This window comes from Marmota marmota, unplaced genomic scaffold (assembly GCF_001458135.2).
Source record: "Marmota marmota marmota unplaced genomic scaffold, marMar, whole genome shotgun sequence".
In the NCBI taxonomy this organism is placed as follows: Eukaryota; Metazoa; Chordata; class Mammalia; order Rodentia; family Sciuridae; genus Marmota; species Marmota marmota.
This window is the reverse complement of record NW_025999941.1, coordinates 569,868-589,464: the sequence shown is the minus strand read 5'-3', so window position 1 is coordinate 589,464 and position 19,597 is coordinate 569,868. Positions and strand designations below refer to the sequence as shown.

Sequence of the window (19,597 nt, the reverse complement as noted above, 5' to 3'; positions counted from 1 at the left end):
GCACTTTGCAATGGGATATAATAACCTACGTAAACCCCTTGGTGCTGTCAGGGAAGAAGCACCTAAGAATTCATTGAATCATTCAACACCTTTGATCTTCCTCTCTTCAGTTCAATGAAATATCAGTCCTGATTATTAGGAAGTTGTTTTCTGAAGAAACCTGGGCTTTGAGCAGTATTTTTGAAGCCTTCATCTCATGATAACTGCCATAGTTATAAGCAATAGAAAAGTGTTTCTGTTTTGTTAGGCATGGTGAATTTCAAATAGATTAAGGAATTATCAGAACAAGCATAAGAGGAAATTACTCTCATGAGTAAAAGATTAGAGAAGGAAAGTTATACCTGTTTGGAGACATTTTATCTTGGTTTTATATACAGCAGAGGAAAACTTGTAGTCTTAATAATTTTAACTTTGAATATTAGTCTAGAAGGTCTAACATGAGGCCACTTTTTTGCCTGTGTTACTGAGTCAACAAGTACAAAGGGAAAAACAAGATGGCGCCACCAATCATGCTTACTTCTACATTCTGCTCTCCTCTGACCCAGCCTCATCAAAGGCCATTCCCAGTTTCCTTAAACACACAACTGCCTATATCACTAAGCTACATGAATAAAAGTGGCAGAGATGGTAAGGCTTCAGTTAGGACAAGGGCAATATCCTGGATTCCTCATAATCTCAGCTACTATCAGAAGAATGCTGTTTCTTCTGAAATAGAGCAGGTTTTGGAAGAGTAAGACAGTAGCGTGAACTTTCAATATTTTAGGTTTGAGGTATCTATCAGCTAACCAAGTAAAGACACTGAGGGATCAGGGAAATGACTGAGTATGCAGTTGGGGGAGAAGTTTCAGCTGAAAATACAAATGTGGAAGTTATTTGGATACCCATATTGATAACTTATCCCTGTCCACACCCATCTCCAGATAATGAAGCATTTCTTCTGCAAACCAGAGTTGAGACCTCTTTTTTCAGAGAACACATCCCTTCATGAGATATGTAAGTTTCATTCTTTTAATATTCTTCAATGCCTTATAAGTTGTTTAAAAACAAAAAGAAACTCTTCTATACATGAAATAACTTTTGGTGGAGTGTGTGCTTCAGACTATTAAACCTTTAAAATTGAGGTTGTAATTCTTAGCATTTTTCAATTTAAAGACTGGCAATTTGTTTCAAGTTAGAAGAGATGGCAGGGTCAAACTTTTAGTGACAAGATCCCACCATAAACTTGTCACTCTCAAAATCTGCTACAAATTTCCAGGCAACACGTAACATGCTAATGGAGTTGCAGTGTGAACCAAACATCTCCAGAGGAAAAAGCTGCAAGACGAAAAAAGAGGAGAGAGTGTTCCAAGTTATTTATTTAAAATAAAGACCTGTCATTTCATATCAAACTGTCTATAAAATTTTATAATAAAATTTCAGCCAATCTGAGTGTTTTTAAAATGAGAATTACAGTGTTCCTTTTTAAAATTTTGTTCTAATTATACATGATAGAATATATGTTTAAATTTATTTTTATTTTTAGTTGTAGATGGACACAATACCTTTATTTTATTTATTTACTTTTATGTGGTACTGGAGATCGAACCCAGTGCCTCACACCTGCTAGGCAAGTGCTCTACCACTGAGCTACAAACCCAGCCCTGATAGAATGTATTTTGACATATTATACATACATGAAATATAACTTCTCATTTTTTGTGGTTGTATATGATGTAGAATTACACTGGTCATGTAGTCATACATGCACATAGTAGAATGAATCAGACGTTACTATCCTATCTTTCCTGAGTGTTTTATAAATATACAAACACTGCCACTTCTGTTCAGCTGATTTCCAAAGCTCAGTATTAAGACGTATACTTTGGCTATTGTTTACAAGTGTAAGAACCACACTCTAGACTAAGCTGATAAGTTCTTATGGCAAACCACTTCATTTGCCTCCTTGGGTTGAAAGAGAACCATTCTGTCTTGAGAAGAGCCAGGCAACTGACTGTTAATGAGGATCAACTGGAGTGGGTACAACAGGGTATTATAGTTAATTTTTAAACCTTCATAATGACAAAGGCACCACATGACCAAACTGATCAACTCTGATCCTGGGAAGATTCAAGACCATGAAGATATCAATGAACCCATTTGAGCTTTTAGCCCAGCTTTTCTAAACACTGGAACATACTGCTGTATGGTTTATTCATTTCTATAAAAATTGCTTTCTCATTAATTATCACCATTTGCTTTAGTTTTGTTGCATAGATTGAAGAACCAATAATGCCTAAACACCACTGCTGAACGAAAACAAAGAACTCTTTTTTGTTGACCTATTTATTTTACTTGAAAATAGGAATATATAACTGCCATCGAAGTACAACCATAAAAGAAATGTTAGGTTTTTATAATTAAGCCTTTTAATGGAAACACATGATTTCTAATCAAATCTACATTATTCTGTAATTTCAGGTTATGCTGTTTTCTTTATACTCTGCACTTTAAGGGCTAAAATATCTTTCATGTTTTTCTAAATTATTGTTTCAGATTTTGTAAAGTAATAAAAATACCACAAAATACAAGAGAGAAAAAGAGGATCTTAATGGACTATACAAAGGACATATGAAAGGTTTTTAATTACAATTTATTTTAAATACATTGCGAAAGCAAAAAATATTTTACATTAATAATGTTTTATCATTGCTTTTGTAACTACTCTGAAAGTGCTACTGCTTTAACATGAATAGGCTTAGAGAAATAGGAAATATTTTTACTATATGTAACATATATTATACTGTAAGAGCAGTGCAGACTTTGAGCGATGGGTTTTAAAATATTTACTTCTCAATGTCTCTTAAAACCATGAAGATAGCTACTGTTACTTAAAATAAAATGAAAATTAAAGATAAATATTCCCTTGCCCGAGCCAAAACATAGAACAGAAACCTAACTTAAGAAACCATTAAAAATCAACAAAATCAGACTTGCAAACAGTCTAGTAAAACATATGCTAAACTGTTTTTACCCAAGCACTGAATATTCATTGAATTATAATTCATGAGATTTTTAATTTCTACAATATCTGCATTAATGACTGGGAAAAGTTAATGTGATAATAAGGATAAAATAGATTATGAGCTACTCTTTTGAATTAAGAAGGCAATAGCAGAATAATAACAATACAGTATACATAATCAAGCAAACTCTGAGGGCTATTTTGGGAGAATATTTTAAATGAGAGAAGACAGAATCAAAGATAGACATGACAACTCAATGAGACCCAAATGTAAATGATAAGACCATCGACAAAACCTTGAAGGAAAATGCTTTTCCCATCGAGGGATGATTTGTACTGGCCTCCAGGTGTAATATTATGTGCACTGATGAGCTGATCAACAGAACAGAACTTCTACCCAGCTGTAATCAAGAGTGATTGATGGTTGGGACAAAAAAGTTGATTATCATGACAAGTTCACTGATGCAGAGAAAATAAGCTCTGCTTGGGAAATGAATAAAACCTGTTCAGAGAATACCTTCTGAAACCTTATTTATAAAAGAGTCTAGGAGAAGGTTAAAAGTTGTGCAGATCGACCTGATACACTGATAAAGCTGATAAGAACAAATTTACCATACATCCATCTCCACAGATTTCCTATATAAGGAATTTAAACGCTCATCTATGCCCGTTAAAGAGTAACCACATAGGCACAATGTTATGTATGCGATCATGAAAAGATCTCTCTGCTTCTCAAAAGATCACTGAAAATCACACATGGACACAGAGAATTGAATTTCCATAGCATATGAGGCTTCTGCCTGCCCTCCTTGGTTTCCTCCCCAAATGATCGCAACCTTTACTGCTATCAGATTCAATTTATATCCACACATAGATTTGGACTGAAATAACTGTTCCTAGAGGCATTATTTTGCATTGAAAATGAGGTTTGGCAGGCTTCACAAAGGTGAATCTGGGCCAGAATGTTGAGTGTAAATACAGCATTCTAAAATCACACCCAGATTAAGCAAAGATCCTAGAAAATGAAGGAAAACATATATTTTTCTGTTTTTTGGTCTGGTTCTAAAGCCATACAAGAAATCCTGGCAATGTAATGTACATGTAGTGAGCAATTTATAGCATGCCTGGTACAATTTCATTCTAGTTAAGCCCAGGATCAATCCAAATCACCACTCCTAAACCAATCACCATAAGAAGGTGAAGGAGGTTAAATAAAGGGATAGGTTAATTTAATCTATATAGAGATTTTTGGCCATGTGGATACTTGGAAAGGGTACAGGCATTTTATCACAATTACTCTAGTTAATTAATACAGAGGAGAGAATTCAACAGAACAGAGACAATACAGAATAGCCAACTGTTAGGAAGGGAAGAACATAAATGACCACAAAATCAACATGACACAAGAGCAGACACTGATATTAGTTGCCTTTTTTCTCAAATCCCTTTGCTCCTCTGCACAGGAATAAATCCCTCCATTGTCCTCATTTTCAGGGCTATGGTGAAACTGGCAATTTACAGAATGCTGACATAAATTATAAGTGAAATATAACAAAAAGGGAAAAAGAGGCTTCATACACTGATGATAATTAATGGAAAGAGATGAGGAAAGTTTTATCCTTGTGACTTCCAGTTACTGGTGACCAATAATCCAGTTTTACTTTTGGTCTCTATATGTTTTGTTATTGTCTAGTAATTCTTTGAGAAATGGGTATGGTTGTCAAAAAAGATACAAAATGGCATAGTAAATTTTTAGTAGATATGTATCAACAAAGAATTCCTTCACAACTGGGTTACATCAAGAATTTTATCTCCTGGGTTAATAAAGACTACATCTGTCAGTCAGTGATGCATTTGCTGACATACCCTGAAAATCTAAGTACAGTCATAAAGCTAAAATCTGGGATGTTTGGCTAAAGTGAATCCCCACCTCCCGAAAAATAACCTAAGATTCAGAGGTTGCTACGAAGAAAGCTTTCAGAATTGTAAAGAATCAATTTATATTCCATACTCAAAATCTTCCTCATTTCCATTTCAAGATGGGGGATTTTTCACATTTAGGTTTCAGGGAATCAGTTCTTAAGATGTGAATTCTGACTTTCAGAGGGATAAAGCATCAAGGAAAAGGAAACCTAAGCTTCATTTTTATCAAACCGTGGCAATTATTTTAAACGCTTCTCAGTGAAGCCGAAACAGATCATTTTAGAGATTCTTGTTTCTACCTTCATTTTCTTGTCACAGCAATAAGGAAAAATGTTTCTAGTCTGAAGCGCTTCATTCATTTACCCACTCAGCAGTTACTGAGAATTCCTAGGGACAACTTTCAGGACCCAGACAACTCTGAGTGCACATTAGAAACATACCTGCTGCTTCACTACTACCTTCTGTTTTCCCCATCTTCTTAAACTCCTGCAGGCAGCAACAAAGACTCTCTCCTGCTCCTTTCCATAACTTTCAATTTTGAAATGTTTGTATATTTCAGCAGCAATTGACGCCTGTACTAATGGTATCCACCCTTGGGTAATTTCTATAGTGCATGCAGAACACAAGTGGCCAACTGTCTCAGTTGAAAATTATCAGCTGATGTCAATGCAGGCGTCAAATTTCCTCTAAGGCATGCCACCTGATATGACAAATGAAAGCTCTAGGCTGGGTCTTAGGAGCCCTGTTTCTTGTCCCCTGGCTGTTTCAGCAGCCTAGTGACCTTGAAATGGTAAACAAAATATGATGGTCTTTGGTTTCTCCATCTTGTAAAATCTAAAATGAACAGAAAGACATCTCTGTGCACTACTTTAAAATAGCTCTTTGACTTGCTCACATTACTCAGTAGAAATACACATATCCCTTTGCTTACGAGGGGTCTGTACACATCCACTACTTATGTGTACACTCAGCATTCCTAGCATTTGAAGTCCAATTTTCCATGTCTAGGAGAAGTTAATAGAAAAATGGATTGTATGATTTTGTTTTTTCTTTGAGAATAAGGAAAAGAAACTTAGAGAAATACAGATACATGTAGTGCTCTTTTCTCACTCTCTTCCCCTTTATTCAATCTCCAGATGAAACTCCAGAGTAGTAATTCCTGATTCAGAGATTCCTAAAATATCCCAATATTTGGAGTTTTATTTTTTAAAATCCTGCCAAATAAGCATACTATTTCTATAGATACCTATGTTCTTGGCTGGCTCATATTTTCCCCTGAAATCTTTTAATAGCCAGACCCAATCTTCTTACTTAGTCCTTCTGTTCAAATTTTGTTTTCTGAGGCTTTCTGATAAAACTGTTGTTGGTTCTGCTCAAGAAGTAGAAACTAGTGTGGTTGAGAGATAATACAAGTGCAAATGCATAGTCAGAGGTTAAGGTCTTCAAAAGAGACCTCCCAGTCACGTGACTCAAACATCCATAGCCTATGGTGCTTCAGCACACTCTCCTAAGCTAGCCCCCACATGGGACAGGGAGCCAAACAGCCTCAGAATCTCAGATGTGTTCTTATCTCAAGAAAATGAATGGACCTGCCAAAGACTTGCTTCTGAAGAGGAAAAGGCACCTAGTGGGAAGGCCATGATGTCCAGGCTGGACTTCCCAATAACTGAGTCCTGAAAACCAACAGAGGATACTCTTTTATAAAAGAGATGTTTCAAAAATGCCTCAAAATTCAATTTACAAATGGGTTCCTCAGAAGATCTTTTGGGAAATAGCAATACCAACACTGGACTTAAAGATGCTGAGAGTTTTTTTTAACAGATGCAGCTTTCCCAGGGACAATTTGTCCCTATATACTTTTAAAAGTAAAGACATACCAGGAATGAGTATTTCATATCAATGGAAAAACATACTAAATACAAACACATTAAATACGGAGTAGGTCCCTTGAAATGTTTTTAAAAAGTGAACAAAAGAGATATTTTCAAACGTTGGTATTTCTTAAAAATTTAATACTTAAAAAAAAATTAACTAAGGTTATCTCGCTCAATATAAATGACCTTTTATACTTATTTACTACATAGTTTATAATCTGATAGTCTACATGTCCAACTTTATTTAATTCTTACAGTATCACTGAAAGGTATAGATAGTCATTCTAAATTAAAAGATTGTGGAACCAATAAGTTCAAAGAAGAGCCCAGAGACACACAACCAATCAGAAGGCAGCTCTGGGCAATAAACTGTCCAATCCTGATGGATGATCTGCCTACCAGGTGTCAGATTATGTGCACATCCTACATGGACACATTTTTAGGAATCTTTCACCAGGATATTAAATAAAATGTGAGGATAAAAATGTGCTATCATGGGCATTTTCTTAGACTGCAGACACTGACAGATATGGGGGAAAATATTCAAGAAACTGCAACACATCTTAAAAACAGAATTTATAATTTGAGGGGGGTAAAACATGCAATTTAAAAACTATAATAAGATCACAGATGCAACAGTTCCTTTTTTATGAAATTCAAGCATGCTCATAAAGGAAATTTGAAATTAAAAGTAGGAAGATGAAAGAGAAAAGTTCTTTGACTTTAAACAAACACCAGTATTTTTTGGTTTTGTCCCATTTAAGTTGCATTTTCTTTAAATATCAGCCCCACAAATAAAAGTGATTTAAGTATTAAAAGATGTCTTAAGACATTATATTATAAGAAAGTTTAATTCTCTTATTTGGTCATTTGAAAAGAAAAAAACATGCTACCAGAATCTCTATTCCAAAAAAACCACTTGATTAAGACGTTATCAACGAAGAGGTGTGAATTAAATTTAGATACATTGCTTATTTTCATTACCTTTCTAAGTTCAAAACTGTGGAACAATAATGATTTCTAGTTTATAATATCATTGGAAAATTAATTATATTGGTGATTATTCCAAAGATCTCCCTTTAGAAGGGTCAGAGGCTAGAAGTGACGTTCTCTTCTAACAAGGATTTTTTTCCCCTTCTGGTTTATCAAATAGTTCCCAGAAGAAATCAATGCTTGATAATCTTCGGTTGCAAAAGGAAAAATCATTACTGTATTATGTAGTTCAGTAATCTTAATTTATTTTTTTTTATTTTTTTAATTATAGATGGACACAATACCTTTATATATTTTTATCAAACCCAGTGCCTCATACATGCAAGACTAGCACTCTACCACTGAGCCACAACCCCTTGCCCCTGAATTTATATTTAAACTTTCAACATGTTTATGCTTGAATTTTGAGTGTGACTGAATATGAGTGAATCATTTGAGAGGACACAGGACACCTTGCAAGGAAGGGCTAGCCAATATATTGCTTTCCGGTAACAGCTCTGACTTCATCCACTTAGTTCCACAAGGGAAGAAGCCCTCAAGGCCTCTCTCCAGGACAGTCTGACTCAGTAGGAAAAACACAGATCTTCATCCAAGCCATTGTTGTAGCATCCTCTGGAAATCCAGAATGGATGTGCTTCCCAACTTTGACCAAAAGAGCCATAAACACTGAAGAAATGAACTACCCCTGTCCAGCCAGCTACTGGCCACATGGCCATCTCAACTTGTGCAGGTGAAATTAGCAAAAGGTCCTTTTTGCCTCTAAAATATTATCAAATTCTGGAGGTTAAAAGCAGATGCTATAATTTTATATTCCTTTGTTTGGAGCCTAAGATCTCACTTCATTCATACCCTACAAAAACATCATTAAACATTCATTCTCTGTATTTCACTAATTATTCACATCCATGATGGCCTTGCTGTAAGTTGTCCTTCAAAGGCAAACTTAATAACACAGTAACAGGCTTATATTAAGACGCTGATAGAATAACTGGAAAAATTACAATTTTTCAGTCTTTAATTGAAAGGCTTTTTTCAAAACCCAGGGTATCTTTCCAATGAAAATTGGAAAAAAAAAATTTATTCAAGAAAAAAGCCTGTATCAGAAGGCAATCTGATTTGAATTCATTAAATATAAATTATAACATTTCAAAAGCTAATTGCAGGTTCCAAAACGGAAATGGTACCACACAAGATACAGGTATGGCAAAATATAAACTACATGGTTTATAATATGAAGGGTTAAAAAATAAATAAGCAGGACACAATGGCACATGCCTATAATCCTGGCAGCTTGGGAGGACTGTGAATTCCAAGCCAGGGCTCAGTAACTTAACGAGGCCCTAAGCAACTCAGGGATACACTGTCTCTAAATAAAATGTAAAAAGTGTTGGGAATGTGGCTCAGTGGCTAAGTACCCCAGGGTTCAAACTCCAACACCAAAATAAATAAATAAATATTTAGAAGAAAAGGAAACTGAATTTTCATGATCTCAAAATGAAAACAACTATAAGCTATTATTTTCATTGGAAGGGGAAGAAGATTTGAAATGTAAAAAATTCATAAGGCAAAATATGTTCCTATGTGATAGAGGATTAAACCAAGCATACAAGTAAAATAGACTTTGCTGTTTTTTTTTTCAGACCAATTCTAAGTTTAAAAATGGAAACAAGACAACAAAATCCAGATTTACCTGGAAAGAACAAAAAGGCACTTGTATTGAGATTAGAAAACTTCTTGGTATTAAAATAATCAAATATGATATGTATGTCTATTTAGATTTTGATTTTCCTTTACAGAGGGATGACTTTCTTATATATGGATCAATTGATAAATGTAATTGGCCTTGGCATTAATATCATGCAATTGATATTTATTTATGGATATAACTGGCCAATAAGTAAACTAATATATTATGTCCAGTTCATTAGTTCTTCTTAGTATATAATGATGATACCAGGGCTTTTTTAAAGTCTCTAATAGAGTTTCTACTCTTATATCTTAATTTCATAATGATCATGTCTTCTTTGAAAAACAGTTAAGATGCTGCTAGTCATTGAAAAAGTCAACATTGGTTCTTTTTACTGAAAAATAAATAATGCCATAACTTTAAAAATTAGCACCCCATCGTGAATTTATACCCAAGGTTCAAGATAAAGAAAAACGTACTGATGATTAATTCATATATGTCCAGAATAATATAGTCCAAAGAAACTGGGCTGGGTAATTTCCCGACAAATTCAAGTGGTCATGACGTTCAGTTCAAATCTAACTCAAACATCTAAATAAAATATCTGTGGCAGGCGGAATAATGACTTCCCCATCTACGAATAGGATATATTATGGGATAAGGAGTGGGTTAGGTTAGCAGATCAAACTGGGGTTGCTAATCAGATGAATTTTAAATTGGAAAATTATCCTTCATCATCCGGGTGGGCCCAATTTGATCACAAAGGTCTGTAAATGTGGAAAATAGAGGCAGAAGTGTGAGAGGCACAATGATGACAGGTGAGGGTGGACTCTGCCATTGCTGTCTTGGATATGGGAGGGGTTACAAGCCAAGGAATGCATGTAGCCTCAGGAAGACAGAAACAAAGGTCCTGGATTCTCACCTAGAGTCTCCAGAAGAAACAAACCCTGTCAACACCCTGATTTTATCACTGGGCTGTTTCAGACTTATCACCTCCAGAACTACAAGGTAATAAATTTGTGTTGTTTCAAGACACTGAGTAATGTCTTATAGCAGCGATACATAGCGTGACTATGCAGTCAAGGGTCAAGGCTGTAATATGTAACAGGGGTTTGTCCGTGTGCATTTTTGAAGGAATTATGACTCAAACTGATTAGTACAATCTCCTGAATACCTTGACCAGTCATTCCAGTTTTGTGATTAAAGGAAAATTTAGCCATATGCCAAACAGACCCAAAAGCAAAGTCATGAGAACAGAAACCCATTGTCCCTAATAAATACATTTCAAGCCCTATGCCACCTTGACATTTCATTAGCAAAAGAAGTTGGCACTCCTTATTTTCAAGGAAATAAGGTAAGAATGTGTTTATATTTCTTATGTTATATAACATTCTTGTTTATAATGTTCACTTATTATAAATAAAACTCATATGTTCAAATCCTAACCTCCAAGGTGATAATATTAGAAGGTGGCCTATTGAGGAAATGATTAGGTCACCAGGGCAGAACCCTCACAAATAAGACTGGTGCCTCTATAAATAGCCTCAAAAAACCTCCTTCACCTCTCCACCATTTGAGAATACAGTGAAAATGCACCATCTCTAACTAGGCAGCAGGCCCTTGCCAGACACCAATTGCCAGCACTTTCATCTTGGACCTACCTAAAACTATGAGAAATAATTTCTTCAGTTTATAGTTGGTGATAACAGCCCAAATGGACTAAGACAGGTGCTATGGAAGCAATCTTCTCTTTCTAAAGCCAACAGCAGGAATGTTTTGATTGCACTAGTAGATTTGAGTAAGACAATAGCAATCCTTATATAGAATAAAATGCTCTCATAGAAGAAATGAGCCACTTTTTAAATGCTACGTCTATTTCCTCTACCTGATTATCTCATATTCTATCTCATCACCTGAGCATCTAAAAGACCCATTTGGCTATGGAGATTAAATATTGGTAGGTTTAATATACTTCAGCATCCTGATCTATCTGGGCATCTCCACACTGTCTATCAACTTAGGGCAAGGTGACAGGGGATCCATTTTTAAAGTGTGGGGTCTTGCATTTGCCTATGGTCTGAATGGCACCCAACTCCCATTCCTTGCAGACTAACATTCCCTTGTCTCTTCTGCATTTCACAGAACCAACTGCACACCAAAGCAGGTTTGGGGGTACAAAGGTGGTCATAAAGGCTTTTCATACTGGCCACAAGTCAAAAATTAGTATCACTGTGATGGACCCAGAATTCACCTGGTTCTTATCAAAAGGTGTGAATCTTAGCAAAATTGTTATCATCAATATGATGTGAATAACTTGCAAATCACTGTTCCAGTTCATAGATGTTTCCCTTCTATCATGTTCTCTACTTACATTTTATTTTGGGGGGCTTTAGTGATTTGAGGTCTTTAGGATTCCCTGTTAAATTGCTAATATTCCTAGGATACTAACCAGAGAGCTCTAAAAAATATAATCCAGAATGCAGAATTGACCTGGAATTGGGGGCCTCCATGGTAGGCTAATAGAGTTTACAAATAAAATCTTGGCCTTGAAATGTTTTGGTACCTATCTTATTTCTGAAGTGTAATCTATTGAACATGTCATTGGTCCATTGACTATTCTCCCAAAACAAACCTACTATCTTCATTTAGCATTCCAAAGCAAGTATATAAGACTGTTCATGTGTGATTTTTCTATAGTCAACAACCAAATATAATGAACCCCCAAATTAAGGCATATATGGAGTTAAATGTCATCTTTGGATTTTGACACGCTCAGTTACTGGAGAAAATTGTTTAAAAAATATTTTCTCCTGGAAGATTAGAACTGCATAATACATTTCTTTCTTAGTGAATACTAAATGATAAACTTACATCGGAATTAAATCTCAACTGGCAAATGTTGCATGATATGATTTGCTTTCTTCGATGAGGAAGAGGAACCCCGAATGTATGATTTATTACAGCTTTCTGAATCGGGTCCATCTGTAATGAGAAAAATACAACAAATAGAAATAAAGCTTGTCAGTTCCATTGGAATGTTGCCTATTTTATTAAAGAGCCAATCTGTACAGCTTCCATCTACTGTTCACATTATAAAGACCATTTTTATTCTAAGAAAAGGCATTTCTACTTTTGTGGAAAAGAGATAACAATAAGCTCAGTATGATAAGGAAATGAAAAATGTACCCATTAGAGTCTGTATACTAAGTGCTTTTCTCATTTAGGATTAAGAATTGTTGCAGTTAGATAGTCCTTAAGTATAATTGAAGGTTTATCAAAACGAGTTCTTGCTAATGCCAGTAACCTATACCATTGCCCCTAAATGGACTTCAAAACAGACTTGATCAGTTGAGCAACTGTGAAATTAAATATACATTATTAGTCAACTTTAACCTTATGCTATGCTTGGAATCTTTTAGCTTCTAAACATATAGCATACAAATCTATTTTTCAAGAATTGACACATATGAAGTTGTTATTTAAGTCATTCAGCAATCATTTATTGACCTTCTAATATATTCTGATATCCTATGAACTTAATTTGGTGGTTTACAGAGCTTTGGTCAGATGTCTGTTCTCTCTCTCCATTCCATCCCAAGATAGGACAAGCAACAACAAAACCTAATATCAGAAATCCACTTCTGATAAAACTTAATGTCCATTCACTACACTCTGTCTTAGGGTTCACGTGCAGGATTCTCAATAGTTACAGCCACATCAAAATTCTGACTTGCTTCTTAATTTTTCTGCAATATCTTTGATCCTCTCTTTTTCTTTTTTCTTATCATGGTTACTGGGGATTGAACTCATGGTTTCTCTACCACTGAGCTATATCCCTACTCCTTTTTATTTTGAGACAGGGCCTTGCTATGTTGCCTAGGCTGGGGCTCTAACTGGTGAACCTCCTATTTCAGCTTCTCAAAGTTTTTGATGAGGTGTAAATGTGATAATTCATGAAATTTACTTAACACAATCCATTCTGTGTGCATTAAGACACGAATAGATGTTGACTACTATGTTTTATACATTATAAGCCATGTGAAGAAAAAGGTTGCATCAGCCTCACAGTCCTATAGTCATTGTTGACAACCTACCCATTTCACATATGGCCTAAAACAATTCAAAATTATTCAAATTCTGTCCATCTGTCCAACTGTCTATCTATCTATTTATTTATTCCATGACTTCTGTTGAAACCTTACAAACTTAGGAACTTTTTTATTAAATTTTCAAAGCTATGATAAGAGTCCTTACCAAGACTTGAGACAGCCCAGAAATGACTTGTCATACATTAAAAAGCTAAGAAGGTGTCTGAAAAATGATGTCAAATAGTTAGCTTGTGTTCCACATTAAGTTCATTAATTCCTCTAAATAGGACATCAATAAATTTCACTGGGTTTTGTGTATTTCCAGTCACTGGAACTAGTTGGCTCCCAGGCTCCCTCTAAGGATAGGGAGAAAAAAGTTTCTGTCTCTTTTGTATTCCCATCTCCTCATTAGGTACTTTTGATGCACACTTCTAAACAACAGCAACAACAACAAAAAAAATAATAGCAGTCAGCATTTATTAAGTGCCTTCCAGGTGGGAAGCAGTTAGAATGACCGAGAACTCATGGGTCTGATCATTTTTATTGGCCACCTCCCCTTTGAATTTATCATCTCATGTCAATACTTGCCCAGATTCTAGATGAAACTCAGGCTGCCCCCTGTCATTTCTAGTCATTTCTAGTCAGTTCCAGGTATATACAAATAATAGGATTCCCCCCTCCCTTACTGCTGAATTCTACCATACTGTCTTCTGAATCAGCTGAAATTAGGTATCTTTAAATATTTATATACATAATAAGATTCACCAATATTAAGGGTACAAGCTGATGGGATATGATAAATGCCTTCAGTCACAAAAATTATCAGAGAGAACATTTCCAGGTAATGAAACAGTTCTCCCCTTCCACTCTGAGGTCAATCTGTCTTCTACTTCTGGCCCAAGGCCACTGGTAGGCTTGCTTGTCACTAGAGTTTTGTTTACTCTAACTCTATATAAATGGCATCAAACAGTTTATTGTCACTGTGTCTAGCATCCTTCATTCGGTCTAATGCTTGTAAAGTTCACCTGTGTTGTTGCGTGTCTCAGTAGTGGGTTTCTTTTTATTGCTGAGTGGTATTCCCTGTGTACCAATAGATCACAGTGTTTGTAGATTTTCCAGATGATGCGCATTTGGATATTTTGCATTAACTTCTATGATCTTTTCAAGTGTTTAACAAACTTGAAATCTAAACTCACCTTTTAAATTCTGTCCAGGATTGTCATCTAAACTTTGAAAAATCAGTTTAAAATTACAGTATCCTTTTCCCTTAGCATGGTCCAGCTACAGGGAAACCTACTGCCAATTTTCCCATCCCAGCCTCGCTTCCAAACTTTCCTCAACTCCACCTCATTCCTGTTTCCACCCAATAAAAATTAACAATGCACAAAGTGTGAGACAGTAGTTACGCAAGTGTATAAATAGACGAGATGGTCTCAACAGCTCCCATCCTCCTCCCTGTGACAACCTCAGAAATGATTAACCCTTAAGCCATTAGCAGAAGGAAAAATTAAAGGCAGAAAGAGGACACCACCTTGGAGAAGTTCTCATATGGTCCTGTTGCGTGTGTTCTGTGTACAAACAAAGCCCTTTTCTTTTAGAGGATCAGGTGAATCATGCCTACAACTCATTAAGAAATATTAAAGTCTCATAATGATGCTTTGAAATATAAATGTACTGCAATATTTATATCAAAGATACACTCTGAAAATACCCATTGCCAATTTTTATCATATATTGGTGAGCAGGGTATTATTTTGGTCTTTTGATAACACTGGGGAAGCTGCGTTTGTGATTATATTCAATCCAAAACTGTGTAGGAGGTATTTTGGAACTAGACACTTCATGCAAATGTGACATATTCTCTAGATTAAATTCTTTTGTTTGAATTGAATGATGCTCTGATCACGGTGGCTATAAAATCAGATTTCAAAATGCAAAGTGGTGTATTATTCTTTGGAGACAATTTTATTTCCCGGTATACTTAAGGGGGGAAAAAAAAAAAACAACACTTAACAGAATTATACTTTGAAGATGGATTTCACAAACTGCAACTACATCACCAAAAGTAATTATCTTTCATCATTTTAGAATCTAATGCAACAAAATTATAAAAGTTAACACCTTTATTAATAAAAGTAAACAATAATCTCTACTGTATGTGTTAATATATACACATATATAACAAATTACAATGAGTAATTATAAAGGTCTAAATACTAGTCATTGTTTAATATTGAATTAGATGATATCACATGCTTTGCTAGTAAAAATATTATCTATTATCCAATCTATAGATATATACACAGCCATTTAGATCATTTAACTTAATGTTATAATTCTTTACCATTATAAACTTTCTGCTTAAAAGAAAGTCATATGTTGATTTTTCTCTCCACAAACCAATAGATCTGTTCTGTTAAAACAATAATCTCTCACAAATATGTGCATGTATTGTTATCAGGTTTTCTGCAAAATCAGCCTTAATAGAGGCCAGTGTATGAGGGGTTCTTGGATCAAACAAGTTGTGGAAAATTAAAATACTAGCCCAGAGATTCACAGTGCACAACAATATTAAAATATGAGATACCCTAAAATAAAATTGCTTTAATTTAGCTTATAAAATAATATGTAGCCAATATATATATTAGTTTGCTCTTCTGTTTGTTTTAAAATTCAGCATGTTTTTTTTTTCTATACAGGCAATTTAGAAAATAGTGACCTGTGAAAAAGAAAAGTCATTTTAAAAAATGCAAATAAAAAATAAAGGCTTGGGTGTAAAGACACTAAAATTATAACACATAGAAATCAGGATACATACAAATCTTCAGCCACATTCTACTATAGTTTGAAACTGCATTAAAAGCTAAAGAAATGGCAAAAATCGATATGGTATTTTATGACATATTTGTCTGATTTCAAAATTGGGATATTTTACAGGGTAGAATATCTGAATCCACCTTCCACCTTCTCAAAACAAAAGCAAAGAATGGTACACTACCGACTGATATGCTCACCCAAACTCAAGACTAAAATTCAATTTCAAACTCAGCCTATGGCCTTATTTAAAGCCAAAACAAATATGTTTTTCTTCATTTCAGGCTTAAGGACCTTTGCATTTCTATCAGAGGCTGAGGTTTTCACCACTTCCCCTCTGGGCATTCTGCTAAATGGATTTATAAATGAGCAGGCAAGGGGCACATCTCAGGGGTTCAGCTCCGGAGTTCCTTCTCTAAGGTTCCTGTTGCATTTTTGGAGAGGAGGTACCTTAACCCTGAGTTTGCACTTTGTGCTCTAGGAGACACCCTCTCTTTCTCCGTCCTATCATTATTGTGGTCTTTCAGTCTTTAAATCTAAGAATAAGAACTTAAATGCCAGGAAATTTAGAAATCCAGAATTGTAAAGGTTGTCTCTTCCAGCTGATATTTCTATATAATAATGGCTAGTACCAATAATTCTAAAGGTTACACTTACAGACACTTACTGTGTGTTTGATGTTTATAAGCATTATTTCTATTGTGACTGACTGAGGAGCTCTTTTTGTCCCTTGCTGAATATCACACAACTAATAAGGGGCAGAGCAATCTCACACTTAAGAGCCTCCCATGCTGCACAATCCACCTAAACTCTCTTGGGTGCTATGATCAAACTCTGCGAGATATATTACGGCTACAAATTTGCAGGACCTTGTAACCCATATACAGGTTTGATAACTTGCCAAATACAGGTATGTGAGGATATTTGCAACTCTCTTGTACTGAGTGACACTGAGCAGAGCCTGATTATTGACTATATCACCTTCCAATAAGTAAAATTTGTATTTATATTACTTATATTAACACACTAGGAAATACTAATGAAAACATTTCAAATCTCACTCTTACACAAATTTGTCCTTTTGAGAAACTTACAATTTTTGTTATCTTTTTAAATGGATATGTAACTTATAAGAAAATGCAAAACTGCTAAGAATATCATTTGTCAATATTAAAAAATATATATATGCATACTCCAATATGGTCAGCATCTCAATAGAGAGAGAGAATTTCCAGTATCATAGAGGACGTCTCATCCTTTTCCTGGCCAGACTACACTCTCTAGCCAAAATCATCAATATGAGATTTTTACCATATATTATTTTTGCTTGCTTTTGTGCTTCATAAAAATGTACATTATATAATATGTATTTTCTGTCTAGTTTCTTTTATTCAACATGGTGTCTTCAAGTAATTTGTTCATTTTCACTGCTCTTTAGTATTCCACTGTATGATCATAAAACAACTGTTTGCCAATTTTATTATTTATGGACCTGTGGGATGTTTCCTGTTTGAATCTTTATGAATAAATTACTATAAATATTTCTGAACATGTGTTTGTTGTGGTACAGCAGTTATTTCCTAGAGATAAATTTCCAGGAATTAAATTCCTATATTATAAAATATGCATAGGTGAAGTTTTAACAGCCAGTGTCAAAGAGGTGTCCAAAATATGTGTTGCAATAATACAATGTACTTGTGGCACTAACTACCAAGAGTTAGTGTACATTCTACCGGTGAAGGGCATATTCCTCAATAAGGCTGTCCCCACCTCAGATGCCAACCACAAGTTTAGGAGTCCCCAAGCCACCTGCACTTCTGACAAACCGGACCCAAATTTGGAGGTTCTAATGTCTCAGGCAGTTTGAACAACTTGCTAGATGACTTGCAGACCTCAAAACTTAAGGAGTAGTTTTATTATAAAGGATACACATCCTTTATAATAGAACTAGTCAAACAAACAGACCCACAGGACAAGCGCTCTCAAGGTCCCAAATGCAGAGTTTCCAGGTTTTCTCCTCGTAGAATTAGGAAGGTCATTCTCCCTAAACCTTCCAAACCAGAAAATTCTTGCAAGTCTTGCTGCCCAGAGTTTTTTGTTGGGGTTTTCTGTGTAGACACAATGGACAGAATCACTGGACACTTGAATGGACTCAATCAATCAACCCAGCACCCCCCTCACTCCCTGAGGATTTGGCTGCTATTGCCTGACTCTCTATTCACATGGTTAGTCTTTCTAGTGACAAGACCTCATCTAGAGTCACCTCATTAGTATAAGCTCAGATATGAAACAAGCAGTTCACCACAAAGGAAAAAAAAAAAGACACTCCTGTTATTTATAAAATTCCAAGTGTTAGAGGTTATCTCTAAGGAACTGAGGACCAAAATGAGCCAGATTCTTTTTTTTTTTTTTGGTACCAGGGATTAAACCCCGGGGCATCTAACTACAGAGCCACATTCCCATCTCTTTTTATTTTTTTATTTTGAGACAGGGTCTCACAGATTGCTTTCAGTCACACTAAGTTGCTGAGGCTGGCTTCAAACCTGTGATCCTCTGCCTCCCAAATCTCTGGGATTATAGGCATGCACCACCGCGAGTGGCTCAAGATTCTTTATTATAAATGGTCATACATTTTTGTGCCTTCAAGTGTATAACTTTACACAGCTGTAAGCACAACACAGAAAATAGATTTCCTTTTTACTTAATAATATATAAAAATGACATTTAAAAAAAAAAAACCCTTATCTTTCATAGCACCCAATAAAAGACAAGTTATTTGATTAGAGGTGGAAAGGATTACATTTTTGTTATAGAATCTTGGCCTCCATTCTGTAGATTTAATTTCAACACCACTGAATACCTAAATATTGGTGGGATTGTTTATTTTTGATACCTTATTTTCTCTTTTACTGGTTCTAATGAAAGTAAATCAAAATTTATTCCATGAGGAAGTTTCTCTGGGTAATAAACTCAGAGATCAGTTTTGAAATATTTTTTTTTAAATTTTTTATTGTGGGTTGTTCAAAACATTACAAATTTCTTGACATATCATATTCCACACTTTGATTCAAGTGGGTTATGAACTCCCACCTTCACCCCATACACAGATTGCAGAATCACATCAGTTACACATCCATTGATTTACATATTGCCATACTAGTGTCTGTTGTGCTCCGCTGCCTTTCCCATCCTCCACCCTCCCCCCTCCCCACCCTCC

General features: G+C 35.2%; 1 protein-coding gene across 2 annotated transcripts in view; it reads right to left on the bottom strand.

Moving 5' to 3' along the window:
- The window catches only part of Znf385d (zinc finger protein 385D), a 636,064-nt gene that overhangs the window by 104,504 nt on the left and 511,963 nt on the right, over positions 1 to 19,597 (bottom strand). For both annotated transcript variants that reach the window (XM_048801021.1, XM_015494517.2), the window contains exon 3: positions 12,350 to 12,460. In XM_048801021.1, coding sequence (XP_048656978.1) covers positions 12,350 to 12,460 — 111 coding nt within the window. The remainder of the gene's footprint in view (positions 1 to 12,349; positions 12,461 to 19,597) is intronic.